General features: G+C 52.5%; 9 protein-coding genes across 9 annotated transcripts; 4 read left to right on the forward strand and 5 right to left on the reverse strand.

Annotated features, from left to right (window-relative positions):
* Positions 1 to 1,665: 1,665 nt before the first annotated feature.
* On the reverse strand, positions 1,666 to 2,618 carry K441DRAFT_659841 (uncharacterized protein). Its single transcript, XM_067648599.1, has 2 exons — positions 2,070 to 2,618; positions 1,666 to 2,004 (listed from the first exon to the last, which is right to left on the reverse strand). The coding sequence occupies exons 1-2, from the start codon at positions 2,253 to 2,255 to the stop codon at positions 1,990 to 1,992; spliced, it is 201 nt and encodes a 66-aa protein (XP_067504017.1). The 5' UTR covers positions 2,256 to 2,618; the 3' UTR covers positions 1,666 to 1,989.
* A 352-nt stretch (positions 2,619 to 2,970) lies between these two features.
* On the forward strand, positions 2,971 to 3,870 carry K441DRAFT_720364 (uncharacterized protein; the record flags this gene model as incomplete). The annotated part of the gene is made up of 2 exons (XM_067654042.1): positions 2,971 to 2,989; positions 3,098 to 3,870. The coding sequence occupies 2 exons, from the start codon at positions 2,971 to 2,973 to the stop codon at positions 3,556 to 3,558; spliced, it is 480 nt and encodes a 159-aa protein (XP_067504018.1). The 3' UTR covers positions 3,559 to 3,870.
* Positions 3,871 to 4,273: 403 nt separating this feature from the next.
* K441DRAFT_677382 (uncharacterized protein) lies at positions 4,274 to 5,303 on the reverse strand (the record flags this gene model as incomplete). The annotated part of the gene is made up of 3 exons (XM_067651058.1): positions 4,274 to 4,557; positions 4,607 to 4,893; positions 4,945 to 5,303. 3 exons carry the CDS (start codon positions 5,301 to 5,303, stop codon positions 4,274 to 4,276), a joined length of 930 nt encoding a protein of 309 aa, XP_067504019.1.
* A 1,938-nt stretch (positions 5,304 to 7,241) lies between these two features.
* Positions 7,242 to 10,450, reverse strand: K441DRAFT_659847 (pre-mRNA-splicing factor syf1). The gene is made up of 2 exons (XM_067648600.1): positions 8,072 to 10,450; positions 7,242 to 7,990 (listed from the first exon to the last, which is right to left on the reverse strand). Exons 1-2 carry the CDS (start codon positions 10,273 to 10,275, stop codon positions 7,741 to 7,743), a joined length of 2,454 nt encoding a protein of 817 aa, XP_067504020.1. The 5' UTR covers positions 10,276 to 10,450; the 3' UTR covers positions 7,242 to 7,740.
* Positions 10,451 to 10,544: 94 nt separating this feature from the next.
* K441DRAFT_659848 (ATP synthase subunit D) lies at positions 10,545 to 11,787 on the forward strand. Its single transcript, XM_067648601.1, has 5 exons — positions 10,545 to 10,693; positions 10,746 to 10,858; positions 10,915 to 10,925; positions 10,981 to 11,365; positions 11,421 to 11,787. The coding sequence occupies exons 1-5, from the start codon at positions 10,679 to 10,681 to the stop codon at positions 11,668 to 11,670; spliced, it is 774 nt and encodes a 257-aa protein (XP_067504021.1). The 5' UTR covers positions 10,545 to 10,678; the 3' UTR covers positions 11,671 to 11,787.
* Positions 11,788 to 11,877: 90 nt separating this feature from the next.
* Positions 11,878 to 12,811, reverse strand: K441DRAFT_696382 (putative U1 small nuclear ribonucleoprotein; the record flags this gene model as incomplete). Its single annotated transcript, XM_067652880.1, has 4 exons — positions 11,878 to 12,263; positions 12,343 to 12,649; positions 12,711 to 12,717; positions 12,768 to 12,811. The coding sequence occupies 4 exons, from the start codon at positions 12,809 to 12,811 to the stop codon at positions 11,878 to 11,880; spliced, it is 744 nt and encodes a 247-aa protein (XP_067504022.1).
* A 460-nt stretch (positions 12,812 to 13,271) lies between these two features.
* K441DRAFT_687123 (MFS transporter-like protein) lies at positions 13,272 to 14,838 on the forward strand (the record flags this gene model as incomplete). The annotated part of the gene is made up of 2 exons (XM_067652065.1): positions 13,272 to 13,754; positions 13,813 to 14,838. The coding sequence occupies 2 exons, from the start codon at positions 13,272 to 13,274 to the stop codon at positions 14,836 to 14,838; spliced, it is 1,509 nt and encodes a 502-aa protein (XP_067504023.1).
* Positions 14,839 to 15,436: 598 nt separating this feature from the next.
* Positions 15,437 to 16,489, reverse strand: K441DRAFT_560312 (DUF1753-domain-containing protein; the record flags this gene model as incomplete). The annotated part of the gene is made up of 2 exons (XM_067643488.1): positions 15,437 to 16,387; positions 16,451 to 16,489. 2 exons carry the CDS (start codon positions 16,487 to 16,489, stop codon positions 15,437 to 15,439), a joined length of 990 nt encoding a protein of 329 aa, XP_067504024.1.
* Positions 16,490 to 16,809: 320 nt separating this feature from the next.
* On the forward strand, positions 16,810 to 18,414 carry K441DRAFT_659852 (NAD(P)-binding protein). Its single transcript, XM_067648602.1, has 3 exons — positions 16,810 to 17,068; positions 17,394 to 17,894; positions 18,022 to 18,414. The coding sequence occupies exons 1-3, from the start codon at positions 16,989 to 16,991 to the stop codon at positions 18,347 to 18,349; spliced, it is 909 nt and encodes a 302-aa protein (XP_067504025.1). The 5' UTR covers positions 16,810 to 16,988; the 3' UTR covers positions 18,350 to 18,414.
* The last annotated feature ends 138 nt before the right edge of the window (positions 18,415 to 18,552 follow it).

The raw sequence follows: 18,552 nt of genomic DNA on the forward strand, positions 1-18,552 counted from the left end.
TAGTGTCCGTATTTAAGGATTTTGAAATTAATATAGTCGTTAACGTCGTCCGTAGACGTAAGGTCGACTCCTTAGCTCCACTTCTTTTAACCTTCGCTGATTTGCTTGCTTATATCTACCATATTATATAGCGTTATATATCTATATAAGCTATAGCGGGTCGTAGTAGCTTATAGCGGGTAGAGGAGGTCTTATAACGGTCCGTAAAATCAATTAGCGGGTCCGTAACAGTTCAAGGGGTCTTATAGTAGTCCATAAAGGCGATTAACGGGTCCGTAACGGTTTGTAGAAGGGTAGAGGGTTTCCATAAGGTCCGAAGAGGTTTAGGGTTTAAGGGGGTTAAGGATAGGGGGTTCCGTAAAGGTCTATATTCGCGTCTATAACTTCCAGTAAACCGTACTAAGACTTAAATAAGTATACAGAGTTGGTAATAGTCCGTAATCCCCAACTTCTGACCTTCCAGCAGGTCATACTAGGAGTCTAAACAGGTGGTCGCTGTCGAGTATCGCTTAGGGGAGGTATCAAGTGATTGCTAATCTGTGCGCGCTCACTAATCAGTGTTCGTACTAACTTAATAGCACGAGTGAGTCAGATCCAGGGGCACGAAATACATATAGTATCGTATGCTCTTTTAGATAATAGTGACTGTCGATTATATAAAGCAGACTACATAGTCTATATACTGATGCGCCTCCCCCCTGATTAGTCAGTGCTTTAGAGGTGCACTAGACGCGTAAGCGGGTGGTTGGTGCACCAAACGCGTAAACGCGTACTCGGCGTACCGAACGCGTAAGCACGCGGTTGGTACGACAGGTGCTGTAATTATACACGGAGGCTTATAATTTTCCGGAAAAGAAATGGATGCAAAGATAAACTTATTCCCTCATTATCACCATAGTTTAACTTTTGATACGCTTCTGAGGCGCTTAAATTATCTGCGACTTGAGATTGCGGGTACGATGATATTCAGTGTTGCTGTTAAAGGAAAGTCAGCCTATACATATATAACTTTTCTACATTCCTTTTCATAGCTTCGAGCCCTCTGCAATATGCAGCGCTCGATGCTCAGTATGGCGCAGTATGAAGACGTGGATGCGGACGTGGATGCGGACGTGATGATAAGAGCATCGGTGGTTTGGGCGCTCAGGCCAGGCCAAGCCCTACGAGCTGCGAACGCATTCCAGGACCGGATCGTGCGTTGCGCACGGGCGGGAGAGCGGTCATAGCGATGTCGTCACCTCGCGATGCCATGTCACCTTATCTCATGGATCGGCGTGCACGGGCATACTGCTCCTTATCCAAACAAATCTTCCACGAGGGGTCTGACAGCTTATGGTCCTAGCTTTAGCAGTAACGAATGTTTTAAAATCTCTGCCTTACTGCTAAAACTTATATACTTCTTTAAGTCTAGTTATCTTTAAAATACTGCAAGCCAAATGCTCTTTATCTTCTCTATTACCTCTATATTACAGTAATATTGAGGCTCTCAGACGCTGCGTTAAGGAATTTGAAATATAGGGAGCAGATATGAGCGATTTTCTGGCGTGCCTGCCCGCAACCAAGCACGAGCTGATCTAACTGAGTTCGGCTAAAATTCAACTACGGAGCATCTGATTTATGAGATAAACGTCGCCACCTCTGTGTACAGTCAAGCGTGAGCAAAACCCGCCCAGCTGACAATGCACAGTTTTTCACCCGCACGAATTTCACCGGAGTTGCGACAAAGCGAGGTGTCGCTACGGCAGCACACAATGGAGGGAGGCAGCAAAGATGGAGGGAGAGATAACGGGTGATTAATACATGCAAGTATCAATTTAGCCACCAGCGAAGAAGAACGAACTCCAATTCCAACTCGAAACATCGGGCCATGCTATTTCTTACTCATGCAGTCGTATGAAAAGCATGACGACAGTTCTGGCACCCAGCGCGCAACTCATACAAACATCTGCTTTTCCCACTCTGCAAACAACACCCAGCTTTCGTTGGAGATTATTTGTTCCAGCCCTGCTCTCCCATTAGTATCACATTCCGCAGCTAGCCGTTTTCTGGCCGTTTAGGGTAGATCTCACCTTCTCCTTCAGCTTATCATGATACGCCCTATCCCTCTCCGAGCCCTTCACATGGGCGTCGCGGGATGATGGGGTTGAGTAGATGCTGCCCTCGCGCTTCTGGAAGCGGGAGGGAGGTACCTTGGACGCGTCCCATTCTTTGCTCATGCGCCGGTCCTTCTGCGGTGGCGATGTAGACAGCCGCATGTCGTCGTTGCCGGCTACGTCCGCGAGCTTGTCGCCCCCGAATGGGTTGTTGTTGGCTTCGCGCTGCGAGACAAAGGGGTCCTCCAATCGCACTGAGGGGTTGTTGGTTGGGGTGCCATCGATGTCTGTGGACGTTAATTGCGTTGTTGCTGGAAATCGTGGAGGTGTGGCAGTAGTGTCAGGTCAATGGTGCTCTTGTGCTGTGATAGAGCAAGCTGAGGGGGAGTGAAAGGATCCCCAGGCACGCAGATAGAAAGACTCTGGAGAAAGCATACCTGAAACCGCAGTTGTAGCCATCCTGGATGATATCGGTCGTTGTTATATTTGGTAGTCAAAGGATATCTCAAAGTAAATGGGAGGTATACGAGAGAGAATCAATCGACTGGTATTGGGGGGGAGGGGAGGATTGCTCGAGATCAATGATAAACATCATCGAGGTCTGGGGGCATGCAGGGCAAGATATAAAGAGACCCCCCCTCCCAGCTCCTCCCAGGCCTCCCTTCATCGCCCCAGCCCTTAATTGCCTTCGGCCTTCTCGCCAACGACGTCAAGGGAGGGGCCCGCTGCACATGATGCACTCAGACTGCCATGCCGTCCTCAGCTCAGCTCGAGGCGATCTGACAAGTGCCAGTCTTGCCTTCTGCCCAGCTGTCCCTTGAGCAGGCCTGCGCCATCAATTGGCCGTGCCGACGGGAATATCCAATCTGCTCGAGAAATGTTAAGCCGTTACGTCAGTGCGTCCCGGGCTAGCAACGGTGATTCGCGGTGATCGTCGTAGTGCAGGCTAGAGAGAGTGGTGAGCGAAAATGGTTGGATCGCCCGCAGCACTGCCTCGCTCGCAGTGTTGCATATCCGCCGTGCTGGTAGTGGAGCGCAGGGTAGTGAGGAAGGGATGATGAGCCTTGGGCCGGTGAGTGGACAGGTCACTTATGTCGTGGCTGCTGCTTGCACCCCTCTCATGTCTCTATCTTATCGACCTGGGGAAGGGCCTGGCCACCTGCCTGCACCACCGCAAGACTCGCTGCACTTTGCTGCACCTCTACCTTTCTGCAGCCCTCTGAGCTCTTTGCCTAGTTGGTCCTCAATGATCCTCCGTGCTCAAGCTCCGCTTTCTGTCAGTGCTGCGCCTCCACCGCACTACACTAGCAGGGTGCAAAAACCCCTTCAGACACTTCTCTATCTCGACACTAAGAAGCAAAGATGGCAAACCGCAGCTTGGCGTGAGGCCCAAACAACTCGGGTGCAGACGCCTATCACGGACATGTGTAGTCTTTCGGACGCATCTATGATGAGATGGACCTGATTGACATCGATCTGCACCGTCTAAAGCTTCTCCTCCCTTCTCGGATAGATAACCTGGACTCCAGATGCGCGAAGATGAATGCTAGATCGGGCTTGTTTGGGATTGATTTTGGAATGCATGCGGGATAGCGTAAGGGTCAATCAGGCCGTGGGAAGCTCCAGCCGATACCAACCGTTGAGCCATTTCTAATGTGTCAAGGAGATATGATAGATGCACAGCCCTCAGCTCCGCATATCTCCTGGACTATCGTTCCATAGCGTCGTGCTGGGCGTCAAGGGGTCTGGGGCAAATTGAAGCCAACGTCTGAGGGAATACTGGACTAGGAAACCTCCGGATGGCATGCGCCAAACTTAGGTGAGACCCTAGATTTGGTTTAGTGAGCGGCGCCGCTTTTACTCAGGAACTAATAGGCCACCGCTTCAGCTAACGTAAACTAGCGTACGACATCCTCGTTATACATGAGCTCTATTTTATATTGTGGCTTCCTTCAAGTGTGTTTCATTCTAGCAAAAATTGCGTGTGCGGGTAGCATTTCTGTTAGACAGACACTTTTCCGATCATTCCAGTTCCTAGTGGAAAGACAGCGGGACCATAATTAGATCCAGATATTGGCCGGGTTGAACAATGCAGCCAGTACATCTTCGTACGACACTAGGTTCAACAACACCAAAAATCCAGTACTCTGGTATCCTAACCAGCTTCCCCAAATCCCCTCTTAGAGACTCCTCAACGGCCCAAGAACATTATAATCGGTCCCCGAGGCTCGACCGTCGTCCACGCATTGTCGAATCCCCAACACATCCGCCGCGCCCAACCTCCCAACCCACTTCTTGTTCGTCGCATTTCCGCAATACTCAACCACGACAGCCAGATAGCCCCTGAAAGCCGTCCAGGGATTCCCCGGATTCACGAGCTCAACCGCCCCTTGCAGAACCGCCGCGCTCGGCAGCGGATCATCCGCCGCCGTGAGGTCGAGCGCTTGCTTGCAGCTCGCAGGTCCTGCATGTACTCCTTCTGCACCAACACGTCGGCGCGCGCGCCGGCCCACCCCAAGTGCCCGCCGACATGGTACGCGAAGTCAGACGCCGGGTCGTGCGCCGTGATCCAGCCGGGGATGTTGCTGCTGACGGCCAGGTACGCGAAGGGGACCCAGCCGGGGGGAAAACGACGTCGATGAGCACGAGCAGCTTCTGCGCCGGCGCGTAGATGTAGATGTTGCCGCGGGCGTGGTTCTCGCCGTCGTAGCGCAGCTCCAGCGTCTGGTTGCCCCACGCGGAGCCTGCAGTCGTCCTTGAATGTGACGGTGGGGAGCGGCCGCGAGGCATCCGGCGCTTCCTGCAACAGCTCCTTGGTGTCCTCGTGCGCGATGATCTCGACGGGGCTTACCCGGGCCCGCGACTAGCGAGGCGACGCCGATGTGGTCCGCCTGCGGGCGGCTGTACACTATGTGCGTGATGGGCTGGCTCGTCACGTTGCCGATGGTGGAGAGCATGTTCCTGCTGATGGTCAGCGGCAGGTCGACGTGGACCACGCCTGCGGTCGGCACGAAGAAGGCGTTCTGGTAGGACCCGTCCGTCACTATGTAGGCGCCACCGCCGAACGACTGGACGGCGTAGCTGGCGGTGTTGGACGGGGTGCCCCTGAATGTCGACGAGAGCGGCGCGAATTTCGAGCTGGTGCGAGCATGCGGCTGTGGCGTGGGCCGTCGCCCGCAGGGCGGGTGCAGAGGCGAGGAAGCCCTGCATGGTTTACAGAACTGCTGGGACCGGATTTATGGAATTGGTTTTCCGAGCTCTTCAGCTGGTGTGGTTCCACTCGGCCATCCAAAGCTCGACACCTTATATCAACCCACGACCACACACTCTTCTCTACATATTTTAGATATTTGGGTTTCAAGCGCGCTGTCAGTAATTGCTGATGCCTTACACAACCTTCCCCATGTCAGAAGTAACACCTCGCAACACGCCGCGTACCCCCACCCGGCTGCAATTGCCAAACGGAGGTGGTCAAACCTGTAATCAATTGACTTTGTAGCTTATAAATCTACCAAAACTTAAACCCAAGCCCTGCCAAGCTGCAGCAGGTGACGCCGTATACATAATCGCTCGGCCTGGAGACCGAAGCCCGAGACCGCTGACTGAGCAGACTGCAATAGTAGATGATTATGTTTCTCGCTTGTGTTGTTGGTGAGAGGTTTGTACGCTCATCTGAAGTTATGGAGTGACTAGACGGCACGAAGGAACGTGCAAACGAAGGAAATGGCCGAATCGGCCTTTGCTCTCACGTGCTTGTAAAGACTCCCTCGAGTGCGCTAAAATTGCAGTGAATTACTATTTCTTCCCGTCTTCAGCGGCTCCTCCGCGAAACAGCCTATCACAGCTACGTTGAACTGCTGGCATAGCTCCCTCGTGGACGCTAAAATTGTAGTGAGTTGGTACTGGTTGGATTCCTGCTTGGAGTTCACCGGCTTCTTCGCGGAATAGCCTATTATCCCTTAACCCGCTGAGGTGCAATGCCAAGCTGCACCGTGCACCAACACCGAGAACAAGATGGGGCCGTTCCGTGTGTAGGATTCCGTTCTGCACGACAGGGCCCTGTTGGGAGGAACACCTGGCATAGCTCCTCTAAGGACTAGCCTATAAATATATATATATATAGAAACCACGGATTTGAATAACCTTATGTCGCTGCAGTTCTTATTACAGTGGCCAAGAATCAGGCCTCTAATTGGCTAATCCTTATCGATAACTGAGAGCCAGAATCAGCGGGTTAAGGGATAGCTGCGTTAAACTGCCGGCATAGCTCCCTCGTAGACGCTAAAATTGCAGTGATTTGAGTCTCTTTGGTCAGTTGGAAGTTCCACATTGGTGGTTCAGACCAACCTCTGCTGCCCCTCGTTGCGCTTCACTAGACTCACGTTTAAGGCAAGGTTTGCGAGATTTGTTCATTAATTATCCCTTCTCTTGGTAGCGCCCTACCATCTGGTGATCCGTACACTGGCAAAATGATAATTGGGACGAATTTTACCGGGCAAAGGGATAGACATGACCCGATAACTAATTAACGTCGGGTTTAAATTCATACAGGATGCCTAAAAGTTCACCGTTTGTAGGCCTGGCTCTCACTATTATTTCAAGCCCGCATATGCAGAATAAACACAAATAAATTTTTTAAGTCTAGTAGCACAGCTCTACCCATAAACGAAGAATTATAAACTGTCTTCTGCTAGTTAAAGGTTATACAACTCCCTTTGCGGAGTCTCAGATGCTCCATCTTTGCCGACCGTATTGCTCCAGCGCACTGAACCGCTGGCATAGCTCCCTCGTGTACGCTAAAATCGCAGCAGCATACACGTGCAGCCGATCTCGCACGCGGCGGCCGTTGCTGCTGCTGCTGCGCCCCGAAACAAGGTATTAGCCAGCGGTGCGACCTGCGGTGCGACGCAGGCCTCGGTACCGCTGCACAGCCTGCTGCGGTGTGGTTCTGGGTGTGGATAATGTTGGCTAGACGCCCTGAAACCCAGGCTGGGGCGCCGGGTCTTGAAGGAGGGATGCTGGAGGATGCCGGAAGCGGGTCCGCGGACCATGGCTGGCCGGTGAAAGATATCAGAGGAAATATAGCAGGGTGGCGAGATAGAACCGGTGGATATTTTTGAAGTTTCTCAGAGGTGAATCTTGATATCAGGAAATGTATATAGTGTAGTGTGTGTAGTGTAGAGTTAGTGGTTTTTTTTTCTCCTCCCAGCAAAATAATTTAGGCATCCGCCTCCCAATACCCTCAAACGAGCCACTCCAAAGCATCAACTGCCTCCCTCTTCTCCTACATCAAGCTAAAAGAACAAAGGAAAGTCAGAAGTGGCAGAAGCATCATGCACTGGAACCAGCCATCCCTTTCCCACCACTCCCCTGCCTATCAGATCCATAGCTCAAGCATCCAACGCCATCATATGCACGAGTAAACCGGGTCCAACCCAATAGTCTGCTCCGAAACTGAGATGAGAGAGGAAAAAAAAAACAAGAAAGGTGGTAGCCGCTAATGGGCGCGGGGTACGTAAAACACAAGTTAGAAAATATCAATCGAGCAGTCTGTATCGAATATTTCCCCCAGCACAACAACGCCTTGATGATGCAAGTGACCCCGGTGTCCAGATTCCTATCCCATTGTAAAGATATCCACCTTTTTTCACAAATCGTCATCAACATCAATAGCATCCGGGTTCGCGGGTGTGGGCTCCTGGACTGCGGCTTCTTTGAGCTGGTTGCTGCCTTCGGGGCCTGAGGTCGCGGCGACGAAGCCGACGGGTGCGCGGGCTTGTCGCTCAAGCGCTGCCATGGCGTCGGCTTTCTCGTCGCTGGTTTCGCCGTTTGCGGCGTCGGATTGCGCTTGCTGGCCCCTTGCGATGGCTTGGGAGGCAATAAAATTGACGTCGGTGCTATGGAATGTCAGCGGTAGGCCATATACAAAGGATGGCAGGAAAGGGGAACGGGTAGGGAAGTAGAAGAGGTACACATACTTGTACTGCGCTTGGACACTTCGCTTGATGCGTAGCATCTCCTTGAATGTGTCCTCGTTGCCGTGCTGCACCTCGAAGCTCTCCCATTTCTGCCAGAAAGCCGGGTTTGTTCTGGGATCGCAGAACTGGCTCGCGTGGCCGTAGATGGCTCTCGCGCGGTCGATTTCGCCAAGCCGCCGCTCCATCTCCGCGAACTTGAGACACATCTCTTTTGCTTCGTTGTCGGGGAGCGCCGCGATGGCACGCTCATAGATCGGGCGTGTTGAAGTAAGCCCAAAGTTCGAGGCAGATTTTGTGATATAGAAGTTATACATCTCCATACGATCATCGTCTGCGACGGCTCGGGTTGCGCGCTCGTATATGCGCATAGCGTGACGAGCGAGACCTCGTTCTTCTTCTAACGCACCGTACATCAGGTACAAAATTTTTGCGAATTTGGGTGGGCAGACAACAGCTTGTTCGAATAAATCGCGAAGTCGCTCGATGCCAATCTTCCGATCAACAGCCTTGGTGAGATACAGATTCCATAGTTCGAATGCAACAGGATAGCTGAAGAGGTCCAAGCCACGCTCGTAGACTTTGAATGAGTCTTCGAAGTACTGGTTTTCCTCAAGGAGGTTGGCGTAGTTCACAACGGTTTGTGGAGTAGCTATTCGCAGCTCGAATATCCTTTCGTACACTTTTTTCGTCTCTTCAAGCGTGCTGACACTCTCGACCAAATCAACATAGAAACTCCACAACTTCCAACTCTTGTGCACGCGCTGCTGTGGTGTTAATGTCTCATCGAAGTAGTCGACATTTGAACGTTTAGGTGCTTGCGTAGCTTTGGCCATGATGTCCACAGCGCGGTCGAAGTTCTCGTTGCGAAGCTCCATCTCAGCCCACTCGCACCACATCTCAGCGAGCTCAGCGACAGACTTGAATGGAACTTTGACAGCCTTTTCCATGATGACTCGGGCGTTTCTGAGGTCACCGCCATTTTCGTAGAATTTTGCATAATTCGCCCAAAGCTCATGAAACTTGCCGACAGCTTTCTTCGGTTGGATTGCTGCAATAGCATCGGTATAGGTCTGCACCACCTCTTTTTTGTTGTCGCCCCATAACGCGACTCGCTTTTCCCATTCGTTGACGTTGTTCGGATTTTGCCGCAACAGAACATCATTAACAAGGAATGGCCGCCGATCCATGAGTTGTTCAAACCTCATCATCCGGATGTCAAGGTCTAGATCGGCATCTTCATTAATTTTGCCCTTGTCGGACCGTGTGGCTGCCTCATCCATCTTTATCCCGATGAGGCCTTCCTCAGCCTCTGCGTACGTATCAAACACGATGGAGAAGTCTCGCACAGTCATGACAGTAGTGATGCCCTCCTCGAATACATCCCTGGCTCTTTCGTACTCGCCCTTATTGATCCAATACCGGGCGAGTCCAACCCATAATATCCCTCTCTGGTCGGCGAAACGTGCAATACCGCTCCTAATGATCTTTTCCACGTCTATGCCACTGTCATCTCCCGTTTCAATCTCTTTTGCATGGTCTATTAACAGCTCAACCATCTCTGTCCAGAACTGAAACGGGCCTTTGGCTTCCTTGCTCTTGAAACGAGGGTTGTTTAGAATCTCCATGTACTTCTTGACTGCTTCAGTGTACTGTCGCATATCCTTTAGCAACTCGATGAAGTCTTCCGCATGTTCCGGATGTATCTGCATGTATCTCCTCCATATCTTGACTGCGGTTTCTCCGGATGCGGAGTTGGCGAACGGCCGGTATAGTGCCCATATTCGGTTGTGTTGAGTGATTGGTAATGCGCGTAGCGCTCTGTCGAATGTTCTTCGAGTGGTTGTAACGAGTGGCTGTTGCATCAGGAACGACAGATACATTTCCCATATCCTCGGCATCTTATTCAATAGAACCAACGCCCTCTCGAACAATGCATTGACTTTGACATAATGCGGCGCGAATTTGGCAGGATTCTTGCGCTCAAGGTGTTTTGTTCGCAGCTCGAGGTACATCTTCCATAACTTGTAGGACCGTGGAAGAGTGGTGCAGGCGCGCTCGAGGACGAAAGCTTGCTCGAGCAGACTGCCGTGCTGCCTTTTAAAATTCGCGTAGTCCAGCCACGGCTTGATACTGCCCGGATTCCGGATGATGTCTTGCTCGTAGATCACGTCGTTGTCCGAAATGAGGTACAAGTCGGCGGACATTTTCGATGCGTTCCGTTTGTTGCCGCGCGGGAGACTGGCGTTGACCACCGTCCTCAAGAGCTCTCCAGGCATCGCTCAGGATAGGCGTCGGAAGCCTGTGCTGGGCTGAAAACCTCGAGAGCGGAAGAAGAAGGGGTGGGGTGGGTGGTGGTTGTCGGGGTGCAGTGAGGCAGTTTCTGAGGTGATTGATTTGAGAGCCAGGGTTGGCGCTTCGGGCTTCGCTTCGACTTGCGAATGCGACCGCTAGGATCTGCACCATCTACGCCATCCAACGCTGAATCCCTCACGAGGACTGCTATCTATAGCATTAGCCTTCTCTCGGCCCTCACTTCCTCAGCTCGATCCTTGTGAAGCACTTAGCCAACCGCTGACCTTTTAGCCGTCACTAAGAGTTGGTTCCACAATGTCTGGTAGCGGGGTAGGTCCTGGAGCTGTCGGAGCTATACGATGTAGCTGATAGAGGTGCGTAGGCGCGAGAAGCGGTCTTCCCCACGCGACAATCGCTGGGGTTGATGAAGAGCAAGTTGAAGGGTGCCCAAACTGGTCACGACCTATTAAAGAGAAAGAGTGAAGCTCTGACAAAGTATGCAATCACACAACTCTTAGAATACCACCTAGCTAATTCCTCCCCGCTTGTAGACGCTTTCGAGGTATGAACACGTTGTATATTTTCTTGCAGACTCGTAAACTGAAACGAACGATTAGAGATCACACGCCGCATCGATGAGGCGAAGCGTAAGATGGGCCGGGTCATGCAGATTGCTGCATTTTCGCTAGCAGAAGTTACGTATGCTGTGGGAGGAGAGATTGGTTATCAAATACAGGAGTCTGCAAAATCGGCAAGATTTCGCGTAAGAACGAAGCAAGAAAATGTTTCAGGTGTATTCTTGCCCCAATTCGAAAGCTATATGACGGAGGGCAACAACGACTTTGGATTGACGGGTTTGGGAAAAGGTGGCCAGCAGGTACAGCGGTGTAGAGAGACATATGCGCGAGCTGTTGAGACATTGGTGGAGCTCGCCAGTCTGCAGACTGCTTTCGTCATTCTCGATGAGGTTATTAAGGTGGTGAATCGAAGAGTGAATGCCATGTGAGTACCATCATCCAAAATTTTTTATCTAACTAATAATTGCTTTTTCTCCCAGCGAGCATGTTATCATTCCTAGGACAGAGAACACGATTAAGTACATCAATTCGGAGTTAGATGAGCTGGACAGAGAGGAATTCTATAGGCTAAAGAAGGTGTCTGGGAAAAAGCATCGCGATGCTGCTGCTGGAGAGAAAGAGAGGGAGAAAGCCCAAAAAACAGCCGACGAGAAAGACATGAAAAAAGAGGAAGCGGTTGAATCAAAGGACTTGCTTGGTGATCAAGATAACGAGGATGTTATCTTTTAGGTTTTTAGGTGCTGTGTATGAAATCGATGGGGTGTTCTCGGAACTTGTGCTCGTATTTATCAACAATACTAATTGCTTCATTTTTGATGATCATGAAACTCGCAATGGCTATCGAGCATATATTTATTGAGATGCCCCATCATGCGAAGAGTACATAATGCCATTCCCTTTTGAAACACCATAACGCCGAAGATGGGCATACAGACGCTACTGTCTCTGGTACGTCACCTTCATCGGCTTGCTCTCATCTCCCAGTGGCATATTCGCCGTACTTTCCTTCGCACTGATTGCTCCTTGTTCCGCATCATATTCTACGAACGCAATACCTCTCCTTCCAGGCACCAACCGGACTTCCCTGAATCCATTGAATCGGCTGAAAATTGCTGTCAACGCATCGACATCGTAATCGTCTGGCAAATTCTGCACAAAGAGAATCTTGTTCGGTGGCAGATACTCGTCTGGCACAACAGCCGCAGCTCCACCTGTTGGCTTGAGGCCAGGCCCTTTTGCCGGTTTGGCAGTCTCAGCGGCAGCACCGGCAGGTCTCTTGAGCTTCTTCTGTGCTTCCTGTGCTTCCTGGGCCTGCTTCCGCTCTGTAGAATAGCCAAATCAGTTCAAGTTGCCCCCAAATATACAGTCCGGGACATGGCTGCTATTTCCCATGCGACGTACCTTTCTCAGCCAGCCTCCTCCGCTTATGCGTTTCAAACTCCTCCTCGGTTCCCTCTCTCTTAACTGTCGCGTCGCTTCTCGTCTTCGCAAAATCGAGCACCATGGATTTGTCGAATAGGTCAAATCCTTGCACTTCCTCTATTGCCTGTGCCGCCGAGTCCACGTCTTCAAAAATTATGAAGGCCTGCCCTTTCGCCTTGAGGTTTTTCTTGGCAACGATTTCCAGAATGGTTCCATATTCGCTAAATATTTCATTCAGGGCTTCCTTCAGCTGCTCGATCTTAATGCGCTCTTCGAGATTGCGAACCTATCCCCGCACCAAGTCAGAATTCGAGGCGTGGTAGTGGTTTTGGAGATGCTAGACATACATAGACACTGCTGGCCTAGTCAGCAAGGTCGTAAAGAGGGTATTCATGAGTACGAACGTTGCACTTGGCAGATTACCGCCTAGTTGCTGTATGGCTGCCATTATTAATTCAGTATGGAGCTTTGTCGAGCCTGCGTCAATGTTCGAAATGCAGCCTTGGCAAGTCGGAAGTGAACAGAGCCCGAAATGGCAAGACTAGCCGAGCAAAAATACTACCACCAAGCATTTCATCCAGGCCTGCCCATTACCCATTTATTAGGTGAGCACGACCTCTGCATTTTCGTATTGCTTCCGTTCTCGTAAAATTAGTGCTGCCGTATTACAAGTATTTCTTTTGCTGCAATGTGAAAGGCCTCTCGTGAGTCATCAGGTCGTACTAGCCCTTTGATAGAAGGTTCGGTTGGTAGAGCTACGGGATGGGTTTTTGCAACTTCCCATATTTCTAGTGCTGTCTATCTTCCCCATTTTCTTACAGAAAAGAGCTTGGGACGAACCTCGTAATAAAGAGGACATTAAAATGTCCTCAAATTCTCCAACTTCACCTTCAGCGTCCTGGTGGAGGATGAAGAACACACCGCTTCTTGATCATGGGCATAGCAAACCTCCCATCGGCCTCCGCTGGCGCTCAAATACATTCTTTATCATCAGTACTGTAGGAATTGGCATGTTTACTGACATGTTTCTCTACGGCCTGATCGTACCTGTCCTCCCATTCATGTTGGAAGAAAGAGTCCATACACCAAAATCACAAATTCAGAGCTATGTCTCCACACTCCTGGCTGTATACGCAGCAGCTTCTATGGTAGCATCACCCGTATCAGGCATTTTGGCAGACAAGCTGTCATCCTCACGTCAGCTCCCGTTCCTGCTGGGCCTGATCATACTAGCTCTCGCCACCGTCCTCTTAGCAGTAGGTCAATCCATTGTCGTTCTGACTATTGCGAGATTGCTACAAGGAGCCAGCAGCGGAGTGGTATGGACCGTTGGATTGGCACTGCTTGTAGAAACTGTTGGGCCTGAAAATCTAGGCAAGGCAATTGGATCCGTATGCATATCGTCCTCTTTTTGTCAGCACCAACCCAACTGACCGCCATCCAATCCAGATATTCAGCGTTCTATCAGTAGCAACGCTCCTCGCACCCGTCCTCGGCGGGATCCTCTACGCCAAAACAGGATACGGCGGCGTCTTTGGGCTCGGCGTGGCCTTCCTCGCTCTCGACTTCCTCATGCGTCTCCTCGTCATCGAAAAGAAAGTCGCCGCAAAATATAGCCCTCCAACATCCCCCTCCTGCGCCTCCACCACCTCGACTACCTCCTCCAGTGACCCAGAAGTCGCACCCTTGACGGAATCCACCCCACTCCTCGCGAACCCATGCCCATTCTCCCAATCCCCCTACCACCTCCAACCCCCCAAAACGGCCCTAACCCGCACCCTCCCCATCCTCCTCTGTCTCCGCAACCCCTCCCTCCTAACCGCCCTCTTCCTCGGCCTAATCCAAGCCCTCCTCCTCGGCGCTTTCGACGCCACAGTCCCGCTCGTCGCCTCCACCCGCTATAACTTCGACTCGCTCTCCGCCGGCCTCCTCTTCCTCCCCCTCGGCGCCTCCGACCTGCTGCTGGGCCCGCTCTTCGGCTGGGCCGTCGACCGCTACGGCACGAAGCCGCTCGCCGTGCTGGGCTACACGTACCTCGTCCCCGCGCTGACGCTCCTGCGGCTGCCGCGCCCACACCCCGCGCCGGGGCAGACGCCGCAGCAGGTTGCGCTGTTCGCGGCGCTACTGGCGCTGAGCGGGGCTGGGCTGGCGGTCATCAGTGCGCCCGCGCTCGTCGAGGCCGGCGCTGTGGTCGAGCGGTTCTGGAAGGTGAATCCGGCGCTTTTTGGGGACCGTGGGCCGTATGCGCAGCTGTATGGCTTTAATAGCATGGTGTGGAGTGGTGGCCTCACGCTGGGGCCGCTAGTTGCGGGGGGTTTGAGGGAGAGGATCGGGTATGGGAATATGTGTGCTGTGTTGGCGGGGGTGTGTGCCGTGACGGCCGGGTTGGCGGTGGGGTTTGTGGAGGGGACGCCCAGGGAGTGGTGGAGGAGGTGGAGGGAGAGGCGAGAGATTGAGAGGAGGGTGGTGGAGTAGAAGAGTGAGTAAGAGGTGGCAGAAGGGTTGATGCTTAGAGGCGTTCGGGAGCGCGGAATGTACAGAGGGACTTCGAGGGGTCTAGCTCAAGATCTTTCAAAAGATGTGCAGTGAGGTTCTAAAGGAGTTATTTCCGCTCGATTGGAAGTAGAAAAACGGTCTGGGGTATTACACAACGCAACTCAATGGATGGGAAAAGCATTCCGTCTGTACCAAATTTTACGACTCTGCTTAATCATAATAGTCAACATAAAAGGGCAAAAAGGTGGGTATAACAGTGGCAAATCGATACAGTAGAAAGTCGTGATAGAATTACGCCTAATGCTAAAATGCTGTGGACTTGTGTATAGGAATAGAGCGGGTAAACCCGCAACGCTCAGCTTTATGGATTGTGTGCAAACTTCCGAGATTTTCGTACTCGTACAAAAACGCCTTATCAACCGGATAATCCGCGCGTTCATCCAATTAGGTCATTACCGCTCGTCTCCTTCGTTTACGAGCGTCTACTTCTCCATCCACCTTCTTCCTCTGCTACGTCCTCTTTACTTCTGTTCTGCCAAACTGTCACTCCGATCCTTCTCTTGTCTAGTCGCCCTGCTCACCTCACCTCCGTCAAATCCGCCAACCTCTGCCCAACAAGTTCCCTGGGTGGAGCTGGCGGTCCGGTCCCACTTCTCCGCCTCCTCTCCCTCTCCACAACACCCACAGGCTCCATGCTCTTCCTGAACTTCCCGCCCAAGCCACGCATCCACTCGCCATCCTCATCGGCACCAAGCCAATACTGCGGTGCACCAGCCAACATAGCTCTCCCAAGCTTCCCCCTCCACCCCTCGCCCTCCTCACGGCCCTCAGCGAAGGGGTTCTCAGCGAGATTATCCTGCGGTGCTCCGGGTGCACCCCACGCAGCAGAGGACGTCGTAGCGACATGTTGGCGCAAGACCTGGCGCGCGAAAGCCAGCAGCACGAAGACGAAATAGGCGCGCAGCACCCAGAGCACCGCGATGACGGACAGGCTCATGAAACTGCCGCTGTGGAAGACCGCGCCGCCGAGCCCCGCGCCGCTGCCGGCCGCGGCCGCAGCCCCCGTGCCCACGGCCACGGCGTCCTGGCCTGGCACTAGCCCACCCGCGGGCGCCGCAATCACCTCGACGGATGACACGTTGTATTTCGGGTTCGTGAACCCGGCGGCGGAGGAGATGCCGGGGGCGCCGGGCACGGCGGTCTTGCCGTCGTCGCCGTGTTGCGCTAGGACGTAGAACCAGGCGACGCCGAAGGCGGCGGTATAGAGGGCGTTGAGCACGGTGTCGAAGGCGTAGAGGTGGGCGAGGGCGAGGCACTGCAGCGGCGAGGCGCGGCGGATGTGCGGGCTCAGGTAGGCGGTTGCGCAGAGCGCCAGCAGCGAGTACAGGTACATGGAGAATTGGAGCGAGGTCAACGGCGCGCCGGTTAACAGGGCTAGGATGCCGTAGAAGCCGGAGATCTTGTTTAGCAGCATGAGGAAGGTTATGATTTCGGCGCCTGTGCGGAGAGACATGTAGTTAAAGAAGGCCTAGAGCATGTTAGCGGCAGTGGAGAGGACGGTTGCGGGTGCTGAAGGGAGTCGAGAACTTACCTTAGGCCGGGGAATCTCGAATAAGTGAAGAGGCGCCATTGCGACGCTCTGCAGAGGAATCTCCAAAACACGATGTATAGGCTGATGGTGTAAGTGCTCTGTTTTGGCGGGTTGTTGTGTGTCGCGTGGGTGAAGAAATGGAGTTGGATGAAGTAGCTGGCGGAAGTCTGCGGCTATGAGATTTGACCAAGGAGCGATCTAATTTAATGAGCCTCAAATGTACCTAGGCGTGCCGCATTCTTCCCGCGAGGCGTCACTAAATACCAAGAACGCCTTCGAGGAGCTTATATGTCGGATCTTATGCTTGACGGCAAAAGCAAGATGGGGCTTGTATATGTCAGATGAATCTTGAACCCCATAGAACCAGCCACAATCTACGCCACAAGTCATGTAGCGACGTTTGACATCACAGCTGAAATAATACTTCAGCCCCAATGAAACGGACTCCGCACAATCCCCTCCGCTGGTATTAGAACTCAAGCTGTAGCTACATCTTGTGCTAGACATTTAATATTTTCTAAACAATTGCTTTCCAGTCATGGACGGAACAGGCTCTTATATACCTGAAGCTCCACACCTGCAAGAGCAGGATCTAGCGGGGAAGGTAGCAGTTGTAACGTAAGAACTTTTTATTTCCTTTTCTCTAACTCTCTTGGGTTTCGTTGAAGTCCGTTTTCATAATTCAAGAGATTTCATACATGTGGAGAGTAAATCTTTTCANTTCTACCATGTCCGGGAAAATCGAAACACTTGTTCAATCAAACAGTTCAAAAAGCCATATCAAAAGCCATCTCAAGCATTTAATTACTGCATTCCTCTCATGTCCTCAACCCACACATATCTTCCCATCCAGCAGTTCCGAGAGCACAACATTTAAGCTCACCTCTCCCCCATCCCTCACCCCACCACTCTCCAAGCATCCAATCTCACTAACCTCCCTCAGTGGCGCAACCAAAGGTATCGGCCGCGCCATCGCCCTCGGCCTTGCAACCCGGGGTGCCGCAGTGCTAGGAACCTACTCTGACCCATCCTCGGCGCAACACTTCGACACTCTCTCGCACACCGTCTCGGCACTCTACTCCAACGCCTTCCCCTCCTTCCCCAGTACCTCCAGCACGCGTATATCTCACACGACACACCCCACGCAGCCCAAGCTCGTCGGCATCGCCGCCAACATCCTCTCCCCCGACTGCGCGGACCTTATCGCCCGCACGCTGGAAACCGAGTTTGACGGCCACGTCGACATCCTGGTAAATAACGCCGCGATCGTGGTACGGCATAAGATTGGGGAGATGGAATTGGGGGACGTTGAGAAGAGCCTGCTGGGGAATGTGCAGACGCCCGTTCTGATGGTCGAGACGCTGGTGCGGAAGAAGCTGTTCCGGCCGAACGCGCGCATCGTGAATATCTCGAGCGACCGCGTGCGCGAGGGGCGGGTAGGCGGGTACGTGTGGCTCTCTTCCCTTCTGCTTCTCGGACCGCTGCCCCGGGTCTAGGGGCGGCAGATTGGGTCTGGGCGTCGACCGCGCTTGAACGGGCTAGTGGAGGGATTGCTGACGCTGTGGTGACAGCTCTGTCTTCGCGGCTACGAAAACCGCTCTGGAGTCCTTGACGCGCTCGTGGGCTCTCGAGCTCGGCTCCGCTCCCGGCATGCAGGGTACGACTGTGAATGCCGTCTCGGTTGGCCTGACGGATAGCCATGGTTTTAGGTCTCTACCAGATGCCACACAGCAAGCACTGAAAGATGAACGGCTGCCGAAGGTGACGGTTGCAGAGGGAGGACGGATGGGCGAGTGCGAAGATGTTGCAGATGTAGTCGGGTGGTTGGTTAGTGAGAAGGCGAGGTGGGTAAGTGGGAGCGTTGTTGCGGCTAATGGGGGTGCTGCGAGAGTTGGGTGATGTGAAAAGAAAGGGAATAAATTGGATCAAGGGGTGACTTTGAGAAGGAGTTGGGTGCTTAAATAGTTGTTAATTTCGCGAGAGCAATTAGCTAGTCTGCATTCCTCTATATTCCATTTTCTTAGCCCTCCTGTGTTCCGGAGATTTAGCGTGCAAGCCTTCTATCCAAATGTTTTACAATAGCCAGAATGGCGTAGCCCAGT

Source organism: Cenococcum geophilum, assembly GCF_001692895.1.
Source record: "Cenococcum geophilum 1.58 unplaced genomic scaffold K441scaffold_21, whole genome shotgun sequence".
Taxonomy (NCBI): Eukaryota; Fungi; Ascomycota; class Dothideomycetes; order Gloniales; family Gloniaceae; genus Cenococcum; species Cenococcum geophilum.

Bases quoted from the DNA above. Each gene is read 5' to 3' on its own strand.
- K441DRAFT_659841 (XM_067648599.1), bottom strand. From the start codon at position 2,255: ATGCGGCTGTCTACATCGCCACCGCAGAAGGACCGGCGCATGAGCAAA.
- K441DRAFT_659848 (XM_067648601.1), top strand. The intron at 11,366-11,420 runs GTGAGTACCATC...TTTTTCTCCCAG, and splicing joins AATCGAAGAGTGAATGCCAT to CGAGCATGTTATCATTCCTA.
- K441DRAFT_659847 (XM_067648600.1), bottom strand. From the start codon at position 10,275: ATGTCCGCCGACTTGTACCTCATTTCGGACAACGACGTGATCTACGAG. The intron at 7,991-8,071 runs GTATGTGTACCT...GACATTCCATAG, and splicing joins AGTGTCCAAGCGCAGTACAA to CACCGACGTCAATTTTATTG.
- K441DRAFT_659852 (XM_067648602.1), top strand. From the start codon at position 16,989: ATGGACGGAACAGGCTCTTATATACCTGAAGCTCCACACCTGCAAGAG. The intron at 17,069-17,393 runs GTAAGAACTTTT...AACCTCCCTCAG, and splicing joins GGGAAGGTAGCAGTTGTAAC to TGGCGCAACCAAAGGTATCG. The intron at 17,895-18,021 runs GTACGTGTGGCT...CTGTGGTGACAG, and splicing joins CGCGAGGGGCGGGTAGGCGG to CTCTGTCTTCGCGGCTACGA.